At 39.7% G+C, this 27,726-nt stretch overlaps 1 protein-coding gene and 1 long non-coding RNA gene across 12 annotated transcripts; one reads left to right on the top strand and one right to left on the bottom strand.

Annotated features, from left to right (window-relative positions):
- Positions 1-26,194, top strand: LOC137488333 (V-set and immunoglobulin domain-containing protein 10-like 2). 11 transcript variants are annotated; one of them, XM_087293626.1, is made up of 6 exons: positions 28-197; positions 19,520-19,602; positions 19,716-19,839; positions 21,744-21,882; positions 22,033-22,113; positions 25,016-26,194. In XM_087293626.1, the coding sequence occupies exons 4-6, from the start codon at positions 21,798-21,800 to the stop codon at positions 25,420-25,422; spliced, it is 573 nt and encodes a 190-aa protein (XP_087149752.1). In that variant the 5' UTR covers positions 28-197; positions 19,520-19,602; positions 19,716-19,839; positions 21,744-21,797; the 3' UTR covers positions 25,423-26,194. The 11 variants fall into 11 exon arrangements, with proteins under 11 accessions (XP_087149750.1, XP_087149749.1, XP_087149752.1 ...); XM_087293624.1 differs by lacking the exons at positions 19,520-19,602; positions 19,716-19,839 and adding an exon at positions 3,976-4,045 and having other exon boundaries at positions 1-197; XM_087293623.1 differs by lacking the exons at positions 19,520-19,602; positions 19,716-19,839 and having other exon boundaries at positions 14-197.
- LOC147839825 (uncharacterized) lies at positions 14,375-19,392 on the bottom strand. The gene is made up of 3 exons (XR_015515446.1): positions 17,289-19,392; positions 16,325-17,235; positions 14,375-16,193 (listed from the first exon to the last, which is right to left on the bottom strand). It is a non-coding gene; the product is annotated as an uncharacterized LOC147839825 (long non-coding RNA).
- Positions 26,195-27,726: the final 1,532 nt, after the last annotated feature.

The following is a 27,726-nucleotide window of genomic DNA, read 5'->3' on the forward strand; positions in this document are numbered from 1 at the left end:
ATAGCCACAAGATGGCGATAGAGTCTTGTCTAAAATGGCGCGAGTATCAGAGCAGAAACTATTGTGAGCTACAAAAACATCCAACCGGTTGCTGTAGGGCTACTATTCCGCAGACAACAACTGTTAGAACAGTACATAAACGAATTAAATACCTGAAGATGCTAATCATGAACTTTAATCTCTCTAGAAACTTTCAGGTAAGTATGTTGAAACTGGTGGTTGTAGTTGAAGTCTGAAGGAAAGCCATGGCTTACTCCAGTAAACAGACATCTGAACAGTTTATCGCTTTCCTGATTAACTTACATTTTGTTATGGAACTTCGTAACATTCTAGCATGTGGTAGTGTTAGCGATGTTTATTTCATGAAATACTGCACATTTCTAATTATTCAATCAAGCAATATAAACTACTGTAAGCTCCACATGTTATCAATGCTTTTAATAAATATTTTAATTCCATAATTACCCTTTAGTTCATCCTTTTAGTATACAGATGAGGAAAATGTCATTTCTGACACAACAAGCTGCACAAACAGCGACAAAATATGTTCATTTATGGCAACAATAATGATGTTTATGATATTTATATATACATAATATTTAATCAAACCTTCTCCTAAGTATTCCTAAAACTAATGAGATGGTTATTGATTTTAGAGAGAGAGCACAAAGCAAAAAACATCCCACATTTATTATTGGGGAGCAAATTCAGTTAGTAACAAATTATAAATAATTGTGTGTGTTGTTGGACAAACAACTTAAGCGGGATGTATGGACTGAGTGTATAAGGAAAAGGCTTCAATAGAGAACGTACTTCTTAAAGAAACTATTGTCTTTAAATGTTGACAACACATTGTTGATCATATTTTATAGTGTTTTATTGAAAGTATTGCAACATTTTTTTGTAATCAATTGGTATGGAAATGCTGAGGCCCAGAAGAGGTCACTGGAGAAGATAGTAACAACAGCCAGGAAGTTGTGGGGAATAAAATTAAACAGCATTGATAGTATATACAAAGAAAGTGTATTAAGCTACCATGCTTGTTGATGATGAGAGACATCCTTTATTAGACACCTTTCAATTGTTACCATCAGGTCAGCGATATTTTGTTCTCAGATGTGTGAGAAATAGGAAAAATTATCATTAATACTTCAAGCAATTGAGTTTTTAAATTCCACCTCTCTCAGTTGATAGCCATTAAACTGGATATTCATTTAGAGGATGGGTACCAGTGCTTTAGGTTTTTAAAATGATTGTTTATCTATATAAATGCCAAATGTAAAATGTCAGAAATCTCTGTGAGTTTATGCTGCAAATGAAATTTCCCTTAGGGGATAAATAAAGTTAACTCACTATCTAATTAACTACATAACGAGAGCAATAAACATGACAAGAACACATTTAACAACAAAGACAGAATGTGGTGAAAACGTAAATGTGTAGGAATGTACACTATGGATAAATAGTGCACATTTGAGGTTGCTAATGCTAAATGGTAGCGCCTAAGCACATTTTTATAATGACTTTTATTCTAATGTTTTATATTCAAATATTAAAGTATTAGTAGCCTACAGTGTACTATTTCAACAGTAATAGGAAATATACAACTTTTTCCTTTGCACAGTAACTTTATTACAGTACAATAGTTATATGCCTACTGGTAGTTTACTTTTTAAATACTAATAGCATAGTTAGCATATAAAAGTAGGCCTATACATTTTGCAGTATGTTGTCAATAAGCTTATTTACATTTTATACTGGAAATTAACTTTCAATTAATCTTATTATTTACTATCTCAATATTATTTTGCAGCTTAAGTTAACTCCTATATTCCTATTTAGATAAAAAGGGGACATTCTACCAGAAACGCACACTATCTGTCCCTAAAATAAAAACATATATACATTCTAACATTTTTTTTTTAAATTGACTGATGGTCAATTATTTCATTCTCAGGTTTTCCTTTGAACTTTTATTATTAAAAACACTTTACAAATTTACAAACCCTGCCATTGTCCTTGTCCTTAGCCAATTGAACCTACAGCTTTAATAGTTTTGTTATGCTAAAAACTGTTATTTAGAAAAAAAACTTCAGAAATAGCAAGTTTAAGTTGTTATCATTCACATCAATTATTCTACAAATTCTATAAATAAATGCTATTTTACAATTGTCCCCAGTCCTGTCACATTTGCAATAAATTTAACATAAATTGTGTGCATTATTTGATGGAGGAGAAGCTGAAAGTGATCAAGGATGCGCTCTATCATTGAATTGTTGCCACATTTGTTGGTAGAATGTCCCATATATATACAGTTGAAGTCAGAATTATTAGCCCCCATCTCCCACCCTCTTTGATTTTTGTTTATTTATTTTTTTAATATTTCCCAAATTATGCTTAACAGAGCAAGGAAACTTTCACAGTATGTCTGATAATATGGAGAGAAATCTGGAGAACGTCTTTTTTTGTTTCATTTCGGATAAAATATAAGCATTTTTTTATTTTTTAACCACTATTTTAAGGTCAATATTATTAGCCCCCTTAAGCTATATGTTTTTGTTTGATTGTCTACAGAACAAACCATCAATATACAATAACTTGCCTAATTACCCTAATCTGCCTAGTTCACCTTATTAACCTAGTTAAGCCTTTAAATATCACTTTAAGCTGTATAGAAGTTTCTTGAAAAAATCTAGTCAAATTATTTACTGTCATCATAGAGGAGTTATTAAAACTATTATGTTGAGAAATGTGTTGAACAAAAAACTTCCCTCATTAAACAGAAATTGAGGAAAAAAATAAACGGGGCTAATTCAACTTCTTTACGGACTTAGTTGCTCCACATATTTGTTAGTTTATAGAAAAGAATGTAAAACTGCTGTATGTGAAAAAGTATTTTATATGCTACACAATACGTATATTTCTGAGCAGCACATAAAAAGAAGACTGAAACTTACAATTAGCACACTTAAAAGGTTAGTTCACCCAAAAATGAATAGTAATTTTACTCACAAATTTATAAATTTATTTCTTCAGTCACACTCAATTTTGATGGTCCGTTTGTTGAATTTAAGTTACATTGCTTTCACATGCCTACTAATTCTCATTAGATTATAAGTAGTCTATTAGATCGGGGTTAGGGTTAATGTAAGTTGACATGTACTTGCATAGTTTCTTATAGTAAGTTAAATTTCTGTTAAAGGAGCAGTATCAACAGATATTAAGCAGACATTAATACTCAATTGGACCGTCAAAATAAAGTGTTACCATTTCTTCTGTTGAACACAAACAAGATGTCTGAAAAGTAGATCACATATGACCAAGATGGCTGTGTGTAAACATCGCAATGCTCAGCGGCTCTCCATTTTTCTGTAGTTTTGCCGTATTTTTCCTGCTAATTTTGGGTCTGTTCGTGCAGAACAGTAGAGCCTTTACATCGTACACCCAACAGAAGCTTTTGGATATTGGTTTGTTCCTGATCATTTCTTTTACTGCATTTCATTGCCTTGTACTTGCACATGTGTAATGACAGTAAAGTTGAATCTATTCTGAAGAAAACTGATGTATCCATTGACATGCATAGTAGAAACGCAAAGTACTATATTAAAACACTACAGCTTTTTTTTAACAGATCTTTTTTTGTGTTCAACAGAAGATTAAAACTCAAACAGATTTGGGACAAGTAGAGGGTCGGTAAACACTAACAGAATTTTCATTTTTGGATGAACTACCACTTTAAATAAAGTTATGCTTTGTAATGGAATCTTTGTTATGATAAATTAAGTCACTGTGATTCCAGGTTTCTTGCTTGCAAAAATACTATGCCTCATCTGGAGCGAGAGTGCCTTACAATCTGGCCTGCATTACTTTCTTTTGTCTCACTCTCTCTCTTCCTCCTTTCTTCTTCCTCTCCTCCGATTCCCTCCTGTTTTCTCTCTGTTTTTACTTTGTGCTATTCATATTCCTTTCATTAAGCGCCGCTGCTCCCACAATGCACTGCTCCTCCTGGGCTGCCCGGCAGATGTTTCACAGTTTGTGGCTCCATGTAAGTTAAATCAGCGTGTGCGCTTTTCCAGATATTAGGCACGAATGTGACTGTTTGAATGAAGCATTAATGATTTTCATTCGCACAACATCTGCAACTTAACGGACACATATTTGTGTTTGTAATTACAGCACGAGTGATCCCGCAAACTAATACAGCTGGCCTGTTCTGTCTGTTTCTGAAACTCCCTTATTAATTGCGATTACTCATAGAAAAACCAACTCTATAGACACCGTATTTAAGCTTGAGAACACAGATAGCATTAGTAGTCAAGTGTGTGTGTTTGTGTCTGGACGAAACTGCAGTTCTTGGTTCCCCTCCTCCATTTTTACTTTCAGAACGCTGTCCCCGTAATTGATCCCAGATTGTCTGTTTGCGTTGCCAGAAGCGATTCATATCGTTTTTATCTTTCAGACAAGCCCTCTACCGTTTCCAGATGGAGAAGGCACAACAGGGTTCAAGTTTGTTTTTCAGAAAATGTAATGCTATAATGTCTTTGACTCCCACAAAAAAACTGCATAAAGCAGCAGGTCTGCAAACGAGTACCTTTAGCTGCGGACAGATGGAAAGAGTGAAAGCATGTGCGAGAGAAAGAGAAAATAAGACATCTTTTTTTTTCTCTCTTTGTGGCTGTGGAATTCCTGAGAGTAATTTGTTTACTCGTCTGTTTGTTTGCGCACCAATGTTTGTTTGCTCGTCTAAGTGTTAAGAAAGCATATTATCCTTGTACATTTCAAACACGGTGTCATGGTTAGCGATGTGGTCTGGTTTCTATTGAGAGAGAAAATGTTGTGATGGTGGCTTTCAAGGGCAGTTCTGGTGTGTGTTGTTGTGTGTGTGTTTGCAGTCTAAGAAGCTGATGTAAAAATCCCAGTACTCATAAGACAGTACCTCGGAAAATATTGCGAAGCTTCAGTAAAGAAACCTTCAGAATTCTTAACAAAAATGGCATATTTTATGAAATATTGTAATATTTTTAAGAGCTGGAGTAATCTTAGAAGGAACTTTTATGATATAATGGTGTAATTTACAACAGAAATCATTCATCATTCATTCATTTTCCCTCAGCTTATTATTTATCAGGGGTCGCCACAGTGGAATAAACCGCCAACTATTCCGGCATATGTTTTAAACAGCGAATTCTTTTCCAGGTATCACTGTCATTACCTACATGGGCATTGAGTCCCCCAGTAGAACCTAGGATTCAGGAAGTTAAACCTATTATTCAGGAGGAACAATGCGGTTTTCACCCATTCTATGGTACACAGGACCAGCTCTATACCCTTACCAGGGTGCATGAGGATTCATGGGAGTATGACCAACCAGTCTACATGTGCTTTGTGGACTTTGAGAAAGCATTCGACCATGTCCCTTGTGGCATTCTGTGGAGGGTGCTCTGGCAGTATGGAACTGAGCCGAAAGGTTAGATTTACCGGTCAGTCTACGTTTCTTCTCTCACCTATGGTCATGAGCCTTTGGGGCATGACCGAAAGGATAAGATCTCAGATACAGGCAGCCGAAATGAGTTTCTTTCGCAGGGTGGCAGGGGGCACCCTTATAGATAGGGTGAGGACCTCCACCACCACTCAGAGTAGAGCCGCTGCTTCTCCACATCAAGAGAAGTCAGCTGAGGTGGCTCGGGCATCTTTTTTCGGAAGAGAAAAGAGAGGTGTTCCAGGCATGTCCCAACGGGAGGAGGCCTCGGTAAAGACATTGGACACGCTGGAGGGACTATGTCTCTTGGTTGGCTCGGGATCCCCCAGAGGAGCTGGAGGAATTGTCTGTGCAGAGGGAAGTCTGGGGTTCTCTTCTAAGACTGCTGCCCCCGCGACCCAGCCCTGGAAAAGCGGTTAAAAATGAATGAATGAATGCCCTTCCGGTTGCAAGTCGGTACTGGGACACCTGCATACACATACTATGGTCATTTTTGTTTACCTAATTCACTTATACTCCATGTCTTTAGACCGTGGGGGAAACCAAAGCACTCAGAGGAAACCCACATAAACCTGGGCAGAACATGCAAACTCCACATAGAAATGTCAACTGGCCTAGCTGGGACTCTAACCAGTGACATTCTTGCAGTGAGGTGACAGTGCAACCACTGAGCCACCATGCAGCCCCTTACCTCAGAAATAAGATAGCGAATGCTTATGTTCATGTAATTGAGACGTTAATAATAGAAACATTTTTGTTTACGCTCTGTAAAATAAACCTTTACATTTAGATATTTTTAATTTGAAAATTTGAGAAAAATACCCATTTAATAAATAATGATTCTGTTGTACATAACATTTGCTAAATTGTTGCATTGTTTATAATTTTGAAGAAGTGATTCATTTCTTAATATACTAAATTATAAGCAAATGAGGTGCAAATTAGTTTTGCCATCATATATTCAGTACCTACATCAGGGGTCACCAATCTCGTTCCTAAGGGGTCCTGTGCCTTGCAGAGTTTAGCTCCAACTTGCCTCAACTCACCTGCTAAGACCTTGATTAGCTTGATAACCTACATATTTGTAAACTTGTGCAATAGACATCATTGTAATCACATTAGTTATGTTTCCATCCAAAAATACAAGTTAACTTTATGCGCAAAAACTGTAATATCGCTTAAAAGACATGCAATTAAAGCAGTGCTTCCATCCAACATGTCAAAGCGTAAAAAAGGCATGAGACACGGAGCAAAGATATTCTTGATTCTGGTGGTCATTTATAATATAATAACTGTAATGCCGAAATCGTTAAGACATTTTAGAATACAAAACAACATTTTGGATGCTTTACAATGTGGTCAGCATGCTGGTTTGTCTATTCGCACACATTTTTATCATCACATGATCTCTCATTACAAAATCACATGACCTTTTTTAATGCGCATACTGGAATTTGTTCGGTAAAAGTGTTTACATCACAGTATGTTCATCTTTTCTTATTGGATAAAAAGTTTATCCTACTTAGTTGATCTTTAAGAGCATTTTCAAAATTTATGTGCATCTTGCCGTTTCCATCAACCGTTTTTTTATGCGCATATCCAAAATGCATGGCACGGTGGGTCAGTGGTTAGGACTGTCACCTCACAGCAAGATCACTTGTTCCAGTCCAAAGACATGCGGTATAGGTGAATTGAATAAGCTAGTTTGGCAGTAGTGTATGAGTATGCGTGTGTGTGTATGTGAATAAGAATGTGTGGGTGTTTCCCAGTGCTGGGTTACCGCTGTCTATCACTGGGTTGCGGCTATCTATCACTCCGCTGATTAATCAGAGAGAAAATAAATGAATGTTAGACACAAAAAAGAAGAATAGAAAAATGTTAGAAACCTTTACTACTATGGGAGTCAGTGGTTGCAGGTTTCCAACGTTCTTCAAAATTTGGTATTACTCAATACGGTATGAAACAAGTAAAAGGGTGACTAAATGATGAGAGACGTAAAATGTTTGAGTAAACTTATCTTGGAATGTTCCTTGAAGAATTTGTGTGTGTGTTTTTGTAGGAATGCAGTTCTGTTCCAGTTGTTCTCAGCATTGTCCTTGATGTCTCCTTATGGTGTCCTTCATCAGTTATCTAGGCAGGTGTTGAGTGTACAGGACCAGCCTGATCTCTTTGAAGGCTGTTCCGTCCGGCTATCCTTCAGATTTCAATGTGAAGCCTAATCTCCTCTCTTTATCCCAATGGCATTTATCCATGAGATCATCAGAAGCAACACTGGATTGTAAAGGCTAATTGCACATAATTGCTCACTGGCTCTGAGACCGAAACAAGCAGCTCTGGGAGCAAAATAGAGCCACTGAGCTGAGGAGATACGAGATAGACATCAGAGAGTTCAGGAAGTCATTTGCCCAAAGATACCACATTTTCCTACTGACCGAAGGAGGAATTGTAAAACCCCACATGTCTTGTGGGATCACAAAGGGGTCGCTGAGAATGTGAGAAAAGTGTGTGGAGTGTATAGAAGATTAAGCAAACGGCCACGCTTGCAAAACATTTATACCCAACTTAGTCCCCACGGACCATCTTTGTGTTTCACCACAGAGCGCAAATTGGGCTTCTCGTTTTTCCTTGGACCCTGAGTAATATGACATCACACAACTGCAGGAAATCCTATTTTGGAGCCTGTGAATGCTTCATATACATTTGGGCCAGCATGAGCCAAGAGCAGAGCGCCAAGATGTGAAACCAAAGCGGGGGAAAAAAGAAATTAATTTTCACAAGCTTCTCGTTCTCTCTGCCTTTAGCTTCTTTTGGCAAGACAGAGGAAAACAAAGAGGTCTGTTAAGGGCCACCTGCTCAGGGAGGATTGTGGGTAAGCACTTCCGCACACTGAACAGCTGAAGCGGAGCTGCTGAGGCAACGGCCCTGAGGGAGTCTTTTTCGCCGACTGGGGGTCGGCAAGATTAAGAGGAAGCAGGAAGCAGAAGATGAGGTCGTCGCGGCCACTCGACTACAGGCGTAGCTGCGAGCGGCAAAGCTTCTTCTCTCTGATGGACAGTAGATCGGTCTGCATGCAGTACATAAACGCTCCACGCTACATTAGAGGCCAAAGCCTTTCCACATGTTGTTTGCAGAAGGCCTCTGTGGTGCTTTTTCCCCATCTGGCTCTTTCCAGGTCAGCTGGACCGCCCCCTTCTCTTATATACACGATCCCTGACTTCAACCTGTGTTCTGCTTCAGAGCTGCTCCACCGAAACACAAGCAAACCGTCTCCGGGGTTTTGCGGTTCACACACTGGTTCAGTCTCACTATGTCATGGGTCTCTCGCTCCCTCGGTGGCAGGTCAGCTGGGCTGTAAAACTCACTCTAGTGTGTCCGCTGCTTGGCAGAGCCACAAATACATCCACGGCACTTTGAGAAGCAGTTAAGCTCATCCATTCAGAGCCTGACACACTTTGTTGACAGGCCACAAGCCCCTCTCCATCATTAGGAGCCGGAGTGGGCCTGTGAGAAGCCATTACTGTAGTGCCCTGGGTGTCGCAGCCAAAGAAGTTACGTAGTGTTCTGCAACTGTGGATCCTGGGAAAATGTGGTTTGTGTGTACAGTAAGAAGAAAACACAAAGCTGTCAGCAGTTACAGTAATGACTGAATCGGAAATGAAAAAAAAAACAGCTTGTCCGCCACCCTCCCTGAAGTTAGTCTGGATAAATCTGATGCTGCTGGAATGTCCCATCGGGCATCAGACTCCACTGTAATCCTTCTGTGGTTGAAAGTTATGAAAATGTGCTCTACTATTTCCCTGCCTCCCATAGGCTGTCTTTGCAGTGCTGTCCACTTTTGCTGTCAAGCTTCCTCTTCTTTCTGATCATGCCTGTATGTCTGTCATCTGTCCCTAACCTCAATCACAGGACAGCGACGACAGAACCATTGCAAAGATGACAACTGCAAGTACACAAAAAGAGACAATGGGAAAGAATATGAAAAGAGAGGAGACACTATGAGATGAAAGCAGAAGGATAAGGATACGAGTAGACAATAGCCACTTTCACACAGGGATACCGGTAAATATATGGAAAATTTCCGGAACGACTTGACCGGTTAATTAAAAAAAAGTGCTGTTCACACAGGCGAGGGTATTACGTAATTTTTCCAGAAAAGAACATTCACACATCCATTCCAAAATACTAGTAAATTCTGACATCATTAACCAGAAATGACCTCTAAACAGCTGCGCTTGTATTTGTATACATCTGACTACATCACCAACTCTGTGAATGAATCATTATTGTGAACAACTTCGAGGAAAACATAGAGAAACACTTTCGCATTTGGAGATGTACTTGATATGTGTGTGCTGGTGCTCACTGGCTGTTTCACGGGCACACGCAAAGCTTGAAGGTAAACAAACAACGGCTCATCATAAGCCTCGTATCGATAATTATTTACACGGCATTAAGATGAACATATAAATGTTTTCTGACTAACTTCTAGCAGTTAAATGTGTCTGGAAAAATATTCAAAGGCTTTTATTCTCATAAACCGCGCGGACGTAAATGCATCTGAGTGTTGTGATTGGCTTAAGCAGACGTTTTACGTGAGCACGTTCTAGACGTGCACATGATCTTTCGGGCAATCTTCCTTCTGCATTCACACAGCGCAGCATTCCGGCAGATAACCGGTAATGTTACAACTTCTCTTTCCGGAAAATAGCCAGAACGAATTTACCGGTATTTTCAAAAAGGGCCTGTTCACACATACACACCTTTCCAGAAAAGTTCTGGTAATTTTCCGGAAAGGTCGACATGTGTGAAAGGGGCTAATGTAAGAATAAATAAAATGAGATAGAAATGAGGAGGAGAAAAGACATAATCAAAAAAAGTTACAGGAGGTCTTGCAATATTATGAGAAAAACAAAACAAAGGTGTCCAGGTTTGATGATGTAAGAGGCAGTGGGAGATGAGACAAGACAATACAAGACTAGAAGAGGCAAGCTAAGATGAGAAGAATATATAGGAGATAAGAAACAAGTGGAGAAAATAAATGAAACTGAGAACTTATGCAATACATATTATAGAAGGTGGACGACCAAAGGAGAGCAGATGAGAGAAGAAGAGGTGACAAAAACAGATGAAGGTACAAGTGGACAAAAATGATGAAAAAAGAGATGAAACAGTTGAGAAGTGATACTGATAAATACTGTAGGTGGGATGAGATTGAGAAGAGATAAGTAAAAAGGGAAAGGAGACAAAATGGAATAAGGTATATGATCATGTAACGGAGGCCAGCTAGTACAAACTGTGCCACTAAAGTTTGCAGTCTTAGCACGAAGAGCTGGAGGGTGAGTACAACCAGAGGGGATACTATGATGCCCCTGATGGAATGGCTCAATCTAACAACCAGATAATTAAATTGAAAAGCTCACTCCTGTGGCCTCAGGAGGCATTTAAAACAATGCTATAATTTTTTGGCAGGCTGCTAGCATGCTTTATGAGATATGACAAAACTAGAATAGAGGAGCCAAGATGAAATGTGGAGAAAAAATGCGATGAGAAAAAAAAAAGACAAGAACAAATAAAATATTACAAGACATCCCGAGCTCAAATCCCTGATAAAGCCCAACTTTTCAAGCCCTTCTTTTTTAGTTTAGAGCACAGGTGTCAAACTCAGTTCCTGGATGGCCACAGCTCTGCACAGTTTAATTCCAACACCAATTAAACACACAGGATTAAACTAATTGAGTCTTTCAGTCATGTTCAAAACCTATAGGTAAGTGTGATGAAGCATGATTGAAACTAAACTGTGCAGGGCTGCAGCCCTCCAGGAATCGAGTCTGACACCTCTGGTCTAGGGTCTGTAGTCAAAAACAGGTGTATTAGAAGCTTACAATAGAGGCTGTATTCTTCAGCATTCTTGTTAATGGGCCTTTCAGAGCAGAGCAAGAGGAACCAGAAGAGTTGCATTGGGTAGAAGGGAAGTTTAGGGAGGTCAGTAATGGAGGCAAGCAAGTTGTACCTATGCAAGTAAGCCCCAATCTCAATTCTATTTTTGTACCCCTACCCCTTGGCCCTTGAGAGTGTGAAGGGGAATGGCTTCAAAATTTACCCCTGAGAAATGGGACACCGCTACAACACCAGCACACGTTCCCAAATATCATTGCAATCTCTTGCTTCATATGAGATAGTAGTTATTTCAGTTGCGTTTTGTTTTTTGAAGTTTATCTTCAGGAAATTACCGAAGGCAACAATATCATGTTATCATAATGATACAATTTGCCAATAAGCTCGTAACTGTACTTTGCATTTACACTGTGGCCATATTCATCTGTGTAAACACACAAAAACAACATTAACATTATACCAGACACTGTAAAAGGGATTTCCCTGCCACTAGACTTTTCTGCCAGGGTATTCTAGTGCAAGGCTCGGAAAATCTGTTAGCCCAACATCCCTGGGCTATTGTTTTTTCAGTCGGGGTACCAAAATCTATTTACACCATGCCCAGCAGGCTATCTATGAGCGGAACCAGACATGGTGTAGACTGTGGTAGCTAGACTGAAAAAACAATAGCCTGTGACATTGGGCTACTAGATTTTGCGAGCCCTGGAGTGTCAGATGTGAAAGTATGTTATGGGACTGCTACCCTATGCCTTCAAGCTAAAGAGAATTGGGACAACCCCACCCCTTCACGTGAACTTGCAAAACAAGGGGTAAGAGGTAGAATTGGGATTGGGTCTAAATCGAAATCATTGTGCCCTTAAAGGATGCAATATAGGCATCTCTCTTTTTAGCAACATTGTTGGTTCCCATGCCCATAACCTGACCTCTCTTTACTCTGTAATAAGAGATATTTTCTTGAAGAAAATAGTGTGCATATGTGTGAATATATGGTCCAACTTTACCTGTACATAATATGGAAAACAAGAAAGAAGGGGGAACGCATAATTATGTGGGTAGGGGGTATTTGCTCTTAGCTAGAGGGTAAAATGCCAGGTTATATATTTAAAAACACAGAAGGAAACTGTGCAGCGCTGCATGCTAACTACACACAGAGCTTAGAGCTTCATAAATTAATGACACACAGAGTATCTGCACACACTCACCAATTACAGCGCAAACACCATCTGATCCTGATAAGGCTTTCTCGAGTCCGTGTAAACACAGATCCTGATGCAATCATTTTCTGCAATCGTTTCAGCCGAGGCCAGACGTTGAAATCATTATATGGTCATGTGATCACTGAAAAGGAAATCAATGGCAGAGATTGTGCTATCTGTTTTGCAGTCTTTATCTTTTAATGCATTCCATCAAGGCACTGCAAACATCCGTGACTCTGCTTTATTTAAAGGAACATACTATGTTATATGATGTTTTTAAAAATGATAATTTGAGGTAACTTAATATCTAAGTAAATACCAGTGATACACATTCATTGAGGACACTCTTTTTAATGGTCTGAGATTGTGTACACTTCATGCTTTTCAAATGTTAAGTTTAAACCACATGTAGAATCCACTATATGGGATTTCAGATGCAATTGAGACACTACTTCATGATTTTTTCACCATTTGAGTCAGCCGGTCAGACTGAATTGCATCTTTATAAACTAAAATGATTATCAGGATATATATATATATATATATATATATATATATATATATATATATATATATATATATATATATATATATATATATATATATATATATATATATATATAATTATGTCCATAAAATGACTGAAAATGTGCTGGCAGTTTATTACCAGGTTTGTTAACAGCCCAAGCATTATATTTTCTGAAACTCTTAAGTCAGTAAAAGCTTTTTTACAAACTTTTTAACATCAAACATTCTTGCAGAAACGGTCAAGGTCCCATAAAGCAACTCAAAAGCATTAAAAAAAGAATAAATAAAACTATTACTCCCACTGCCGTTTATGTGGAAGTTGATATAAAGCCGAACCATGTTGGTGTTTTGTAAAGCTGCGGTCAATGTTTGTAGGTGCGAAATTCTGTCGTACAGAGCTGCGAAAAGGGGCGGGATTAAACAAGATTATTAGGCATTAAAAAAGCGAGCGATTGCTCCATGTTTTACATTTCTGTCCAGAGAGGTCATGTTTTGATCCTCGATTGGTCTCGCGCAGTCAAGTGATGCGATTTTGCAGGTCAGTTCACCAAGCTTGAACTTTGCACCGCAGCAACCTGCGAAACTTAACGCATGACCCTGCGTTTCCGGTCTGACCGGTTTCTCATTTGCGTGCGTGTGAATGGAAGTCTATGGGATGAAAAGATCAGTGTGACCGCAGCTTGACTTCTAATTTTTACGAGGTGGGTTGCCCAATGCTCAACCCCCAACCTGGAGGGCCAGGACATACACACATACACTACGTACAACTTAGCTTACCGAATTCATCTATAGCGCATGTTTGGACGTTTGGGGGAAACCAGAGCACCTGGAAGAAGCCTACGCAAACATGGGGAGAACATGCAAACTTTACATAGAAAGGCCAACTCACCCAGTTGGGGCTCAAACCCGCAAACTTCTTGCTGTGAGGCGACAGCGCTACCTACTGGTCCACTGTGCCGCCCAACAGGTAAAACTATTACACTTTTTTTTTTTCCAGTGTTACCTTCACTGTACCATTCAGCTATTAAGAAGTTTTAACAAGAGGGCTAGCTTGTGTTTAATGCTCTTGTCTAAAGTCTTTAGAGATTTGAAATCGCAAATGTGTTTGCTTGTGAACTTGTCCAGTTAACTGATACCTGTTTGAGTGATACCTCAGAGAGGGTGTAGGAGTAAGTCGCGCGATAGACATACTGTATAAAACACAGAGATTCATTTTTGTATTAGTTCATTAGGTTCAGGAAAGTGTGCTGGTTTGTGTATGTTTTGTTTTTTACTTGGATTAGTTCATTTAAGACGTTTGGTACGTTGAAGATGTTTCTTTTTTTCTTTTCAAGTTTAGTTTGTTTAATACAGCTAGCGGGTTTTGTTATATTTATTTCCTTGATTTAAGCACCTCTAATTCTCCCACAGGTAATTTATTATTTATTCATTGTAAATGTTTTTCTTTCACTGTACAATATATTTTCACTGGTTTCCCTATGGGCAGTAAATAATTGCAGTGGTATTTGGTTTTCGCAGTAGGTAGTGCTGTCGCCTCACAGCAAGAAGGTCGCTGGTTCGAACCTCGGCTCAGTTGGCGTTTCTGTTTGGAGTTTGCATGTTCTCCCTGCCTTCGCGTGGGTTTCCTCCGGGTGCTCTGGTTTCCCCACAGTCCAAGGACATGCGGTACAGGTGAATTGGGTAGGCTAAATTGTCCGTAGTGTATGAGTGTGTGTGTGGATGTTTCCCAGAGATAGGTTGCGGCTGGAAGGGCATCCACTGTGTAAAAACTTGCTGGATGAGTTGGCGGTTCATTCCGCTGTGGTGACCCCGGATTAATAAAGGGACTAAGCCGACAAAAAAATCAATGAATGAATATTTGGTTTTGAGTAGTTTCTTTTTGCATCTATTTGTCACAAACACACTTAACTATTATATGTAGTTTAGTGTAGTTATATGTTATGTCAAATACCCTTAGTTTAATATTAACATCTAAAAGGACGTAACATATAATTAATTTCTTCTCCAAAAGGACAGCAGTTACAAAAAACCTGAGTTCGTTATAGCAACCTGGCCCTCACTCTAAAGTGCTGCCAACCCCCCTGCCAGGCACAGCCGGATCTGTGTTGAAAGGGCACCACACCTGAAAGCTTTTACCCAAACAGGCCCCAGATAAGACTCCTAGACTTGTAATACCTTCCACTCCAATCTCTCCAATTCCATCTTCACTCAATGCCATTCCCCCCTCTCAACGAAAAAAAACACACCCCCAAAACATTTTTTTTACTGCTCATATTTTCCAGCTTCCCTCCCTCTCTTCCTCCTTCCCTCCTAGGGCTGTAGGTCTGCCGGAGCAGATGTGTCTGGCCTCCGCAGTCTCAGACTGCTTTAATAAGGGATGTGTTTCACCGGTAAGGAATTTGGTCGGCCAGTCCGCCCATCTGAAGCAGGCCCACTCATCCTACTCATCACAAATCAACTCCGCTTTGGAATCTTTGCCTTTTATCTACCTTTCATCATTGTCGTCGTGCGATGCAGCATCTGCTGTAATAAAATGGCAGGGGTTGCTTTTGCCTTTTTTATGTGAACTTGGATTTGATTTCTGACAAAACTATATATACCTAGCAAACAATTATAAGTTGCAAAAAGTTCAACATATTTTCTTTACATTAATCCCGACTTGCATTACTTTTTTTTCCTATGTGGAACTTAGCAGCCAGACCCTCCATGGTTTCTTTCTCCATATAAAAGCAAACAGTGATATAACAGAGCATTCAAGTCATATTGGACAAATTATATTAATGAGTCAGATGTACATGAACACCACCATGTCGTTATTTTGAGTTTGAAACTTGAAATTTTCATTAGAAGAGTTGGCGGCATGTCAGTGAGAAACATGGCGTAATTCATTTATTAATTTTCCTTTTGCATAGTTCCTTATTTATCAGGGTTCGCCACAGCGGAATAAACCGCCAACTATCCTGGCATATGTTTTATTGAGCGGATGCCCTTCCAGCTGTAACCCAGTACTGGGAAACACCCATGCACTCTCACATTCACACACACACACACTCACTCACTCACTACACTATGGCCAATTTAGCTAACCAATTCGCCTACAGCACATGTCTTTGGATGCGATCACAGGGGCAAATAGACAACTGGCCCAGCCTGGATTCGAATCAGCAACCTTCTTGCTATGAAGACGACTAAGGACTAACCACAAACCACTGAGCCACCATGCCACCCTCATGGCATAATGAGTGATTTATAATCGAGAATTATATGTATCATTTTATACAACAGTTCTGTCTGGTTCTTGAATCTGATTGGCTGATAGCTGTGCAATATTTTGCTAGTGACATCACACAAAGGCCTCTTCACCCTTCACCTCTGTGTATTACTCCGACCACATACAGCAAGCAACAAGCAGGCTACAGTTTGACAAATATTACTGTTGTTAGACAACAAAATGTACTTTTGAGGCTTTTTTAGTCAAGAATGTAGTTGTTTAGATTGCAACTATGCAGTTTATTTGTAAAAATAGTGCCTATTTTAAAACATTTCTGAGACCTTGTCGGCGGTCAAAGACGGTTGATGTTGTCTATCCACAAGATGGCGCCAGAACTGCATAATAAGCACTTGCTTAGTGTGTTTTCTTGAGCGCGAATACAAAGCTGAAAAACGGAGGCCTCGTGGTTTTTAAGGTGGACCGGATAGAGTCAATTAGAAGCTGTAAATAAGAAGTTGGATTTAGCCTTGTCCCTCCTTATCGCAAACACAACAGCAGTCTGGTGAGAAATCTCTGTAGATGGATGGCATTTCATGTCACGTTCAGCCATATATCTTAAAATGTGAGCAAAATTTGTTTTTTTGTCATCACCTTAGTCACACACCAGAAGCGCCGCTTCTCATTACGCTATAGAGAATCATTCAAATACTAGCTCTAAAGTGACGTTGGTGAATTAGTAACGGCTTGTGCTGTTCTGACGTCAGCTGCAGATGTAAATGAATAGCAGAAGAAGGTAGTTCCTAATACAAAAGGGTTTTAGACTCTCTGTGTTTGATTTTCTTTTTTATGTACAAGATTGTCCCGTCAAACTATTGTATAAACGCAATATCACACTCATAGCAGTGTGCTATGGCTGTATATCAGCACTGGTGGGGCGCAACACATGCCTCCCACCAGTGCTGATATAAGGCTATAGCACACTGCTACGAATGATATTGCTCATATCATATTATATAATTCAACTCTTGTGGGTTGTCAGTGACAAAACACCACTGATGCAGATTCTCAGTTAACAAACCCAGCTTTTGTAAGTTATCAAAACCATCTTTTGCATAATGAAAGTGACTTAAAGGCACCTGATGTCATTATTATGACTTGTGATATAACTATTATAACTATTTTATTATAACTACATGACGTCTACCAACCACTATTATTAGCTGACTGTTAGAATATTATGGTTTGAGTAGACTTGTTTTCTTAATATCTGCTAAAACGTTTTGATACATTGAGGCTATTTCCAACTACAGACAGCACACTTTTATTGCTTTTTGACTTCATTTTCATTACAATTGCCTTTTGTGGACCTGAAAAGAAAACTAATGTCAAATTGTCTGAAACTGTAGTTTGCTGTTATCTTTGTCACGTAAACGCACTTATTCAAATAGTCGTGTACTCAAATAGTTGATAATAGTTGCAAAGTCAGTTATGTTCAACAAAATGTTGAGCACCAGCAAATAAAGTATAACCATTCAATTCTTAACTCTTCCAAACCTTCTCGATGTCTTTCAAAAAAAGTCTTCAATCACTGAATTAACTAACTTGTTTACTTCCTTAAAGTATAAATGTTGTCCTTGCCTGTGGGAAATTCTCTTTCCTCCAGTATTTTTTTAAACCTACAGGCCTTCCGTCGTTACACCAACACTCTAATTAACAGAGGCTTGGTGCTGCACTTCTTCAGGAAGAGTTGGATATATTTAGAAAAGATATGGATCACAAACTTTCCAAAAAGAGAATGAAAACCATAATGGCTTCTGGGGTTATCGAAATGGCTGAGCAACGCATAGAAATAATCCCACACTATCCACATTGCCTGTCTGTATGTCTGTCTCTCAGAGGTGCACTTTGATGTCAAAACTACATGAAACTGATATTGACATCAAAAAACTTGTCAAAACTGCAAAGCAATTTGATGTCAAAACTTTGATGTTCATTTGAAATCCACACATTAAAGCCAAATTGACCACCAAATTAATAAACAAAAAGTATTAGAATAGCAGGTAAGTTTTATTGATCTGAAAGCTTCAATTCCGAAATAAAACATGTACATTTGATTTTGTTTTTCTACAATGCAAGTAAACTGTTTTTACTGCTTGTAGTTTCTGCTTGTAGTTTCTGCCAACCCGACTCTACACCATAACTTTTCAATCCAGATGGATGGGGCAACCATTACTGCATCCAAAATGGTGAAAAGCCTTGGAGTAACGATTGATGACCAACTAAACTTCTCTGACCACATTGCTAGAACTGCTCGATCTTGTAGATTCGCACTCTATAACATCAGAAAGATCCGACCCTTCTTATCTGAACATGCAGCTCAACTCCTTGTTCAAGCTCTTGTTCTCTCCAAACTGGATTACTGCAACTCTCTACTAGCTGGGCTTCCAGCTAACTCCATCAAGCCTCTTCAACTGCTCCAGAACGCAGCAGCACGAGTGGTCTTCAATGAACCTAAACAAGCACATGTCACTCCGCTGCTCATCCGTTTGCACTGGCTGCCAGTTGCTGCTCGCATCAAATTCAAAGCTCTGATGTTTGCCTACAAAGCGACTTCAGGCCTTGCTCCTTCTTATCTGCTCTCACTTCTGCAGATCTATGTGCCCTCCAGAAACTTGCGTTCTGTGAATGAACGTCGCCTCGTGGTTCCATCCCAAAGAGGGAAGAAATCACTTTCGCGAACGCTCACGCTTAATCTGCCCAGTTGGTGGAATGAACTCCCTAACTGCATCAGAACAGCAGAGTCACTCGCTATTTTCAAGAAACAACTAAAAGCTCAACTAATTAGTCTCCACTTCACTTCCTAATCTGCAATTGCCTCTCTGAATATCACACTAACTGTACCCAAAAAAAAAAAAAATAAAAATACTAATACTACTAATACTTTCCTTCTTAGACTTTACAGACCTGAAACTTGCCTACAGCACTTATTCATTGTTGCTCTTATAGTTGTGTAAATTGCTTCCTTGTCCTCATTTGTAAGTCGCTTTGGATAAAAGCGTCTGCTAAATGACTAAATGTAAATGTAAAAATGTAAATGTAACTAACACAGCAAAAAAAAAACATCAAATTGACATCTAACATTGGTTTAAAAACATCAAAAATCGTTTACAGAAGTCCTTTTTAATTGATATTTGACATCTACCCATCTAGGAAAGGAGGAGAAGGAGTAGGGGTGGAAGGGGGGATTCTTCAAAACGAAGATGGCTGTTACATGGAACTTAGATAAAAGTAAAGTAAGGGATTACATTTCATTCATTCATTTTCGTTTCGAGTCCCTTTTTTAATCTGGGGTCGCCACAGCGGAATAAATTGCCAATTTATCCAGCATATGTTTTTTTTTACACAGCGGATGTCCACTGTGTGTTGGTGACAACAAAATGTTGGAGTAAAAACATAGACTGAATTTGAGGCTGCGGGTGACCTGATCCGATGAACTCACTACACAGACCTCAGAACCGCAGAAGGCCATGGTGTGACTGCTGTATAAACATGTCTTCCTCGACTTCAGCCATCGTTCCATCGTTCGCACTCTAACTGACAGCGGGAAACCTTTAGCGACACAATCTCTCCACTGTGGCACCTCGCGATATTTGCAAACAAGTTATATGAATCCTATTTATTATCATTTGACAGTAATGGAGGAACACCACCAAATGTAGCGAAGTAAGAGTAAAGATTTATCTCTTAAAGGGCCATGAAACCCCTTCGTTTCAGCAGGGTGTTTTCACACCTCTACTTTGGAAAAAGTCAGAAAAGTGGGCGTGTCCAGCTCTATTTAGGGGGGAGTGTCGGAGGAACTAAAGTGGGAGGGTGTGGGAGTTTCTATTTAGGCACGCGCGAGTTTCAGTCAAAATACTCACACACAGGAGAAAGTGATGGTGTTTAACCTACATGGACATCTGTAGTCGAATTATTTGCCAAATTATTGAGAGGGTGCTCGCTGCAGAGCCATTTGAGGAGAGGTGAGCTCCAGCGAGGGGGAGCATGAGCTGTCGCTCCTCCTCCTGTAAGCTGTTTTAATGCGTACACCAACCCCACCCCTAACCCTACCCCCAGTGACATCACTCGTAGAAGAAATGCAAAAAAGGTGGAGCTCAAGCTTAAGCTCCCCCTCTCTGGAGCTCACCTCTCCTCAAATGGCTCTGCAGCGAGCACCACTTGAAATTATTAAATGGTGGACTTTAACTGCAGTTTGGCTGTTTCATTCAGGGAATTCATTCATGCCCCTCGCGACAAACGAGATATTTGATTCAAGGATCTGCTCTAAGCGTGTATTTTTCATGCAATGTTTGATACCGCACGGCGAATGAGAGAAAAAAACCTCAGCATTTTCCAGAAAGATGCACACGGCAGGTAGCGTCAGAAAGCCGCGTGTGTTATTCCAGTCACAAAATGCGGTTAAAAACCCTACACGAGGTTAAAGTTTGGTTGTGGTCCTAACAAGTTTGCACTCAGTGCAATAGTTAACTTAGTTCGATACGAACAAACTGATTAAACAAAGAGCACTGGTCGCTCACTTACCAAATCTGTAGAGAAAGGACAATCACCAGCAACTAAAGCCACTTCTTTATTAAGAGGAGACTACAAGCGAATCCGATCTCAGCGTTTGCAGATGAGAACAGCTCTCAGGTAAACAATAATCCTCCTTAGACACGTAAGTTATTGTTGTCGAGCGTCGCGTACACTGTTAATCCACACGTGGTCCAGCTGAGCTCTCACAGAGAGAAAATGAAAATGAAACTTAATGGCAGCAAACTATAAAAGCAACACTTCACGCTTGTTTTGCCAACACAACGTGGTGTCTATGTCGCGTAAACACAGTAATGAATATTAATGAAGTTGCACAATAGAGCGCGCTGATTGGTTTGAACCAAGCCTTACTCATGCATTAATGCATCACACTGTAAGACGTAATAAGACTCACTCTGACACAGACGCCCAGTCTGCACGCTGGAATACAACGCTATTATATCACGCTGACGCAGCTTCAAAAATTCGTTTCAAACCGGAAGTACAAATTTACTTGAAATAACGCAAAAACAACCAATTTACACTTTTTAGTGAAATATAGGTGTCCTAATAGTGTTTTTAGCAGTGTGGGACACATATACGACTGTCAACAGCTCAAAAAATGTGTTTTGGTGTTTCGTGACCCTTTAATTTATTCGAGTAACAGTAAAAGTATACATTTTATATGTACTCAAAAAGTACATGTTACCAACAATTTTACTAAAGTAAATGTAACAAAGTAAATGTAATTTGTAACTACCCACCTCTGCACACTTCTAATAATGAGAACAGAACTGATTGTTTTCAAAGTATATAACGCTTGCTCTTCTTCCTGAATTCCCTGAACATATTCTTATTTGTGCAGGTAACAGTCAGATGGGATTTCAGAAAGTCCTGTCCCTGGGCTGCTCAATAATGAATGATGCAGTGCCACCTCCAGACACACTATACCTCTCTCTCTCTTCAGAGAATGAAAGAAACCATACGAGGCACACCAGGCCAATGTAAGGCACTAATAAATTATTTAAAGTAACTGAGATGGAGTACTCTGTCGGTTATCTAAGTCCCAGCAGGCTCTCCATTGGAAGGTTCTGGTTTAGATCGGACATGAGAGAAGCTGTCCAAATGCCTGTTGTCTGTATGTCTGCTTTCAGCATTTCCTGAAGTTTGTGGCACCATGGGGATCGCGCGATTCTTCCTCCTGCTCAGTTGCTTCCTCTTGGTTTTTGTACAAGGTAAGGAGCATAATGTCTGTTTTATGTTTCTGGACAGAAGGTTGTCAAGAATGTTCTCGATATAAAGCGAGAGGGCAGAGAGTTCATGTTGGAAGAGGAGACATAAGTGGAGATGTGATGTACTGGCAGTTGTGTGTACGCTTTAGAGTTATTAAAACAGTCATATTTGCAAAGGGAGAATGCTGTTTTGTGATAAAACCAAACAGATCCACAACAGATTTAGTTTGGATTTCATTCAAGGGTTGGTTTACTCAAAAATTTACATTTGGTTATTACTCACCCTCATGTCATTCCAATCCCAACCCAGGCTCATTCTGAAAACGTACCTCTATATACATTTCTGGACAGCGCCAAATATGTCCCAGGAGCTACGTTTTCTTTGCAGTTTTTGTTTTCGCGAATCCACCAGAAGCCACTGTGTACGCATTTTGAGATGTCAAATTTCTCTCGCGAGTGCCATCCGCACCTGCTGTTCTCGCATAAATCCACTAGAGGCTGCTGTTGACTGACTGACTGATTGACTGACCCACCCCCTCCTCTTTCCCTAAATCCAACCAAAACGGTTATCAAAAGAACCGATTGACCCGCCCACCCACTTCCCTAAATTCCATCAACAATTTTAAAAAGCAATCCAGAGAAAGAAAAGCTCTCGCCTTTTTGACCACGTTTTCAGATTTTACAACATTCTCACTCTGTTATTCACTTGTTTATTTTATTTTTTGGCTTCTGTTTTTGTCTAACCCGCTTTCTGGAACCGTTCTTCACCGGACTTGAACCCCATCGTCGTCGTCAGCTCCTCTCTGCTTCTCAAGTCTGCCAATGTAAATGGCGAGCTAAGTGGACAAACAGGTAACAGCGGGAAAGCTGTGCATACGGTAAGCGGTCAGCTGGTAAGCGCGAAAAGGAACGGTGTCATACCGCCCCATAGCGTTCACCTTAAAGACGAAATTCAGCCATATGTATTTCTGGCTACAACAATCTCCAGAAATGTATATAGGGATAAGTTTTCAGAAATAGCCTATGTTGTCCAATCCGCATTGTTCATCTTTGGAACACAAATTAAGATAATTAGATGAAATCAGAGAGCTCTCTGACCCTTCATAGACAACAAGGGCCCCAAAACGTTCAGAATAGGATTCAAACTCTTGTCAAAACATTCCATGCGACTTTAGTAGTTCAACTGTAATTTTTACAAAACTCCAAGAACACTTTTGTGTGCCAATAAAAAAAACTGTAATCTTTGTCCGCACATTATGATTTTACCAAGTATGATGCAATTCTGGATTAACATCTATGTCTATCCTGGAACATTATTTTTGTTCGAAAATAATTCATACCTATTCCCTGCCCCTAAAATTAACCATAACTGTAAATTACTCCCAAAAAAAAGAGGGGAATGATACACTGTAAAAAAATCTAATTGATTAATTTAACTTAACATTTTTAACAAATTTATGTGGATTGAACATAAAAAATGTAATTGTCCTAATGAAATTTCAACAATTGTGTTTAATTAAGTAGTTAACAAGTACAAAAAAAAAATGTTTTTTGAGTGTAGTTGAATAACAATCATCCTTGTTAGGTTGACGTGAACCTAACTAAGCCCAAACTTAACATAAACGGTAAACATATCCCTTAATTCTTATTGGCTGATTGGAATGTTGTTCCAGGATCAACATGATGTAAATCCAGGAACATGTCCTACTTGGTAAAATCAGATTGGCGACTTTGTCCTTATGTTTTCCACATCATATTTTGTTGCATTTACTATGGGAAATATGGTGCTTTCAGTGGTATTGTCCTTAGTAAACATCCACTCTGGCCTGTTGCAAAAGAAGACAAAGGTGAAGAAAGTTGTATTTTACAAGAATTGGTTTCGTGGCATAGTAGGTAATGCTGTCGCCTCACAGCAAGAAGGTCGCTGGTTCGAGCCAGTTGGCATTTATTTGTTAAGTTTGCATGTTCTCCCCGCGCTTGCATGGGTTTTCTCCGGGTGCTTCGGTTTCCCCCACAGTCCAAAGACATGTGGTTCAGGTGAATTGGTTAATCTAAAATTGTCTGTAGTATATATGTGCAAATGAGAGTGTATGAGTGTTTCCCAGTGATGGGTTGCAGCTGGAAAGGCATCCGCTGCATAAAACAAGTGCCAGATAAGTTGGCGGTTCATTCCGCTGTGGTGACCCCAGATAAATAAAAAGACTGAGCTGAAAATGAATGAATGAATGGTTCCATGATTTTAATTGTACTGGGACCGTCACTGACTATGGAGAGTCAAAGAGCTCAATTTTTCATTCATTCATTCAAACCCTATTTGTTCTTAGCCTCTTTATTTATCAGGTGTCACCACAGTGGGATGAACCTCCAACTTTTTCAGCATATGTTTTGCACAGCGGATGCTCTTCCAGCTGCAACCCAGAACTAGGAAAAGAGCTCAATTAATTTCATCTGAAATATCTGAATTGGAATTTTAAAGATGAACAAAGATCTCAGGGAATGACACAACATGGCGGTGATTAATTAATAACAGAATGTTCATTTTGGCATGAGTGCTTTATATTGACGCCTATTAATATTATTGATTGCTTCACTGGATGAAAGTGCCCAATAATTGGCTTTCAGAATATTTGCTCACAAACTAACTCATCTTAGCGAGTAGGGAACCGAAGAACATTGAACAGTGCCTAAGGAGGTGTTGGTTCCTTGCTATCCATTTGTTCATTTAATCCCACCACCAATTAATCCTGCTGGTACTGAAAATCAAACTTACAACCTTTGAGTTACAAGTGTGACTTTTAAACCATTACGCTACAACTGCCCAACTTTAAAATAGCTATACTTGAATATATGATTCCTGGAACCTTACTAACAAATTCACAACTAGTTTGTATTTGTGTAATCTTAGGTCTAGACATCCCTGACCCGGATGAAATCGAGTACATCAGACAACAGGAAGAAGCGACAGTAAACGGCACTGTCCACCTTTATTGTGGATCTGATGTTCCCACACTGTTCATCTGGGTGTTCTCCCGGCCTGGCACAGAGAGAAATGAGCCTTTGGCATACAACTACGGCCAGGGGTCGAAACTCCTGTCCTTAGCCAGCACCCTTGGAGAGATTTCCTTGCTCACCAACACAACCACTCTTGTGATTGAAGGGGTTTCAGAAGAGGCTGAGGGGGTATACACTTGCCAGGCCCTATACGACATGGATGAACCGCCTAAGGTTAGGTTTTACTACACCCAGCTGCATCTGCAGGATGAAGAGGAGAGATCCAGGGGGTCGGGATCTCCACCACCGGACAGTGACTAAAGGACAGGTCGACTAACTAGAATACATATTTTTAAAGTGATAACTGTATTGAGAAGTTTATGAAGTTAACTTGTTAACCGAAGTCCAGGAGCAAGACCATGCCTCACTTTGCCTCCTTATCCAATCATCTACTGCAGGGGTCACCAAACTTGTATTGCAGATTTTAGCTCCTACCCTAATCAAACACACCTGATCAAAGTAATCAAGGTCTTGCTAGGTATACTTGAAACATCCAGGCAGGTGTGTTGAGGCAAGTTGGAGCTAAACCCTGCAGGGACACTAGCCCTCCAGGACCGACATTGGTGACCCCTGATCTACTGCTTAAACTTATTTAAGAAAGATCAGCCCTCTAGCACTGTTCATCTCATTCTCTCAAACCCACTCTCCATCCTTCCTTATAACCTTCTCTCCCCTCCTTGGTTGAATTGGGGGAGTCCTAATCACCCTACCAAAACATTACAGAGATGCTACCCCCACTCTGAGTCTCTGGGCATCAGCGTTGATTGCCAAATTAATGGATCTGCTCGTTTATAATTGCGTTACTTTTATTCCTCTTCATCCCCCTCTTCCTTACCATCCCTTTTCATCCCTACATCCCCACAACAAAGACTGCCTCAAAGTGTGGTGTGGTCGATGTTGGTGAAACAGTATTTATGTGAAGGTAAATTCACTGCAATTCATTTACGTTTAGAGGTAACATCCCTAAAGTAACGTGTTTACCCTTTAAGATATGAAATGAGTTATAAATACAAATAAACTGATGTTCATTGTGTGATCTGTTTACTTCTTTTTAATTATAGATCATATTCTGCAATCACACTAGCCAGGTTTTTATCCTAACATGACGTGAATTTTTTTAGAAGTTCGCAAAGAAAGGAAAAAATCTCCAAATAAGAGTTCCCATGATGACTGTTGTATTGGTAACCTACTAACCAACTGTAAACAAGACAAGCATAATGGAGACATCTGATTAGTCACAACGGTGTTATATTTGCTAGGTCAGTTATAAATAGAAATGGTGTTCCATCTCCCATTATTTGCATTAACCTTTTTTTGCACAAGTCCAAAACCACTTCAATTGAGAATACACAGTGAGAGCACAGGCTCACCTAAATTGGACAATAGAAGATTGGAAGTGGTCCAAAACCTCTTCAATTGAGCGTAAAAACTTTTTTTTTTTTGTTACAAATTGACTGTTATTTAAAATTTGCTGCTTACATCCCTCGTTTCTCATTTAGTACTTCAAAATGTGCCTTGTTGATGCTAGATGTCAGAGGAGAATGGCCAGATTTCGAGGACAGGTTTGAGTTGATAAAAAGGCAACAGTAACTCAAACCACTCGTTGCAACCGAGGTATCCAGAAGAGCATCTCTGAATGCACAACATGTCCAACCTTGAGGCAGATGGGCTACAGCAGCAAAAAAAACAACACCGGGTGCCACTTCTGTAAGCTAAGAACAGGAAACTGAGGCTACAGTTCACACAGGCTCACCAAAATTGGACAATAGAAGATTGGAAGTGGTCCAAAACCACTTCAATTGAGCGTAGAAAAAAAAAATTTTGTTAAAAATTGACTGTTATTTAAAATGTGGTGTTTACGTCTCTCGTTACTCATACAATACTTCAAAATGTGCATTAACTTAGTTCTGTGGGCGCAAATGCCTTGTTGATGCCAGAGGTCAGAGAAGAATGGCCAAACTATGAGGACAGGTTCGAGCTGAGAGAAAGGCAAAGTTACAACCGAGGTATCCAGAAGAGCATCTCTGAACGCACTACACGTCCAACCTTGAGACAGATGGGCTACAGCCGCAAAAGACAACACTGGGTGCCACTCCTGTAAGCTAAGAACAAGAAACTGAGGCCACAGTTTGCACAGGCTCACCAAAAGTGGATAATAGAAGATTAGAAGTGGTCCAAAACCACTTCAATTGAGCGTAAAAACTTTTTTTTTTGTTATAAATTGACTGTTATTCAAAATGTGGTGTTTACATCCCTCGTCACTCAAACAATAGTTCAAAATATCCATTAACTTAGTTCTGTAGGCGCAAATGCCTTGTTGATGCCAGAGGTCAGAGAAGAATGGCCAAACTATGAGGACAGGTTCGAGCTGCGAGAAAGGCAAAGTTACAACCGAGGTATCCAGAAGAGCATCTCTGAACGCACTACACGTCCTACCTTGAGGCAGATGGGCTACAGCCGCAAAAGACAACACTGGGTGCCACTCCTGTAAGCTAAGAACAGGAATTTGAGGCTACAGTTTGCACAGGCTCACCAAAATTGAACAATAGAAGATTGGAAGTGGTC

The sequence above is a fragment of the Danio rerio genome, chromosome 18 (genome assembly GCF_052040795.2).
Source record: "Danio rerio strain M-AB ecotype USA chromosome 18, GRCz13ab, whole genome shotgun sequence".
NCBI lineage: Eukaryota > Metazoa > Chordata > Actinopteri > Cypriniformes > Danionidae > Danio > Danio rerio.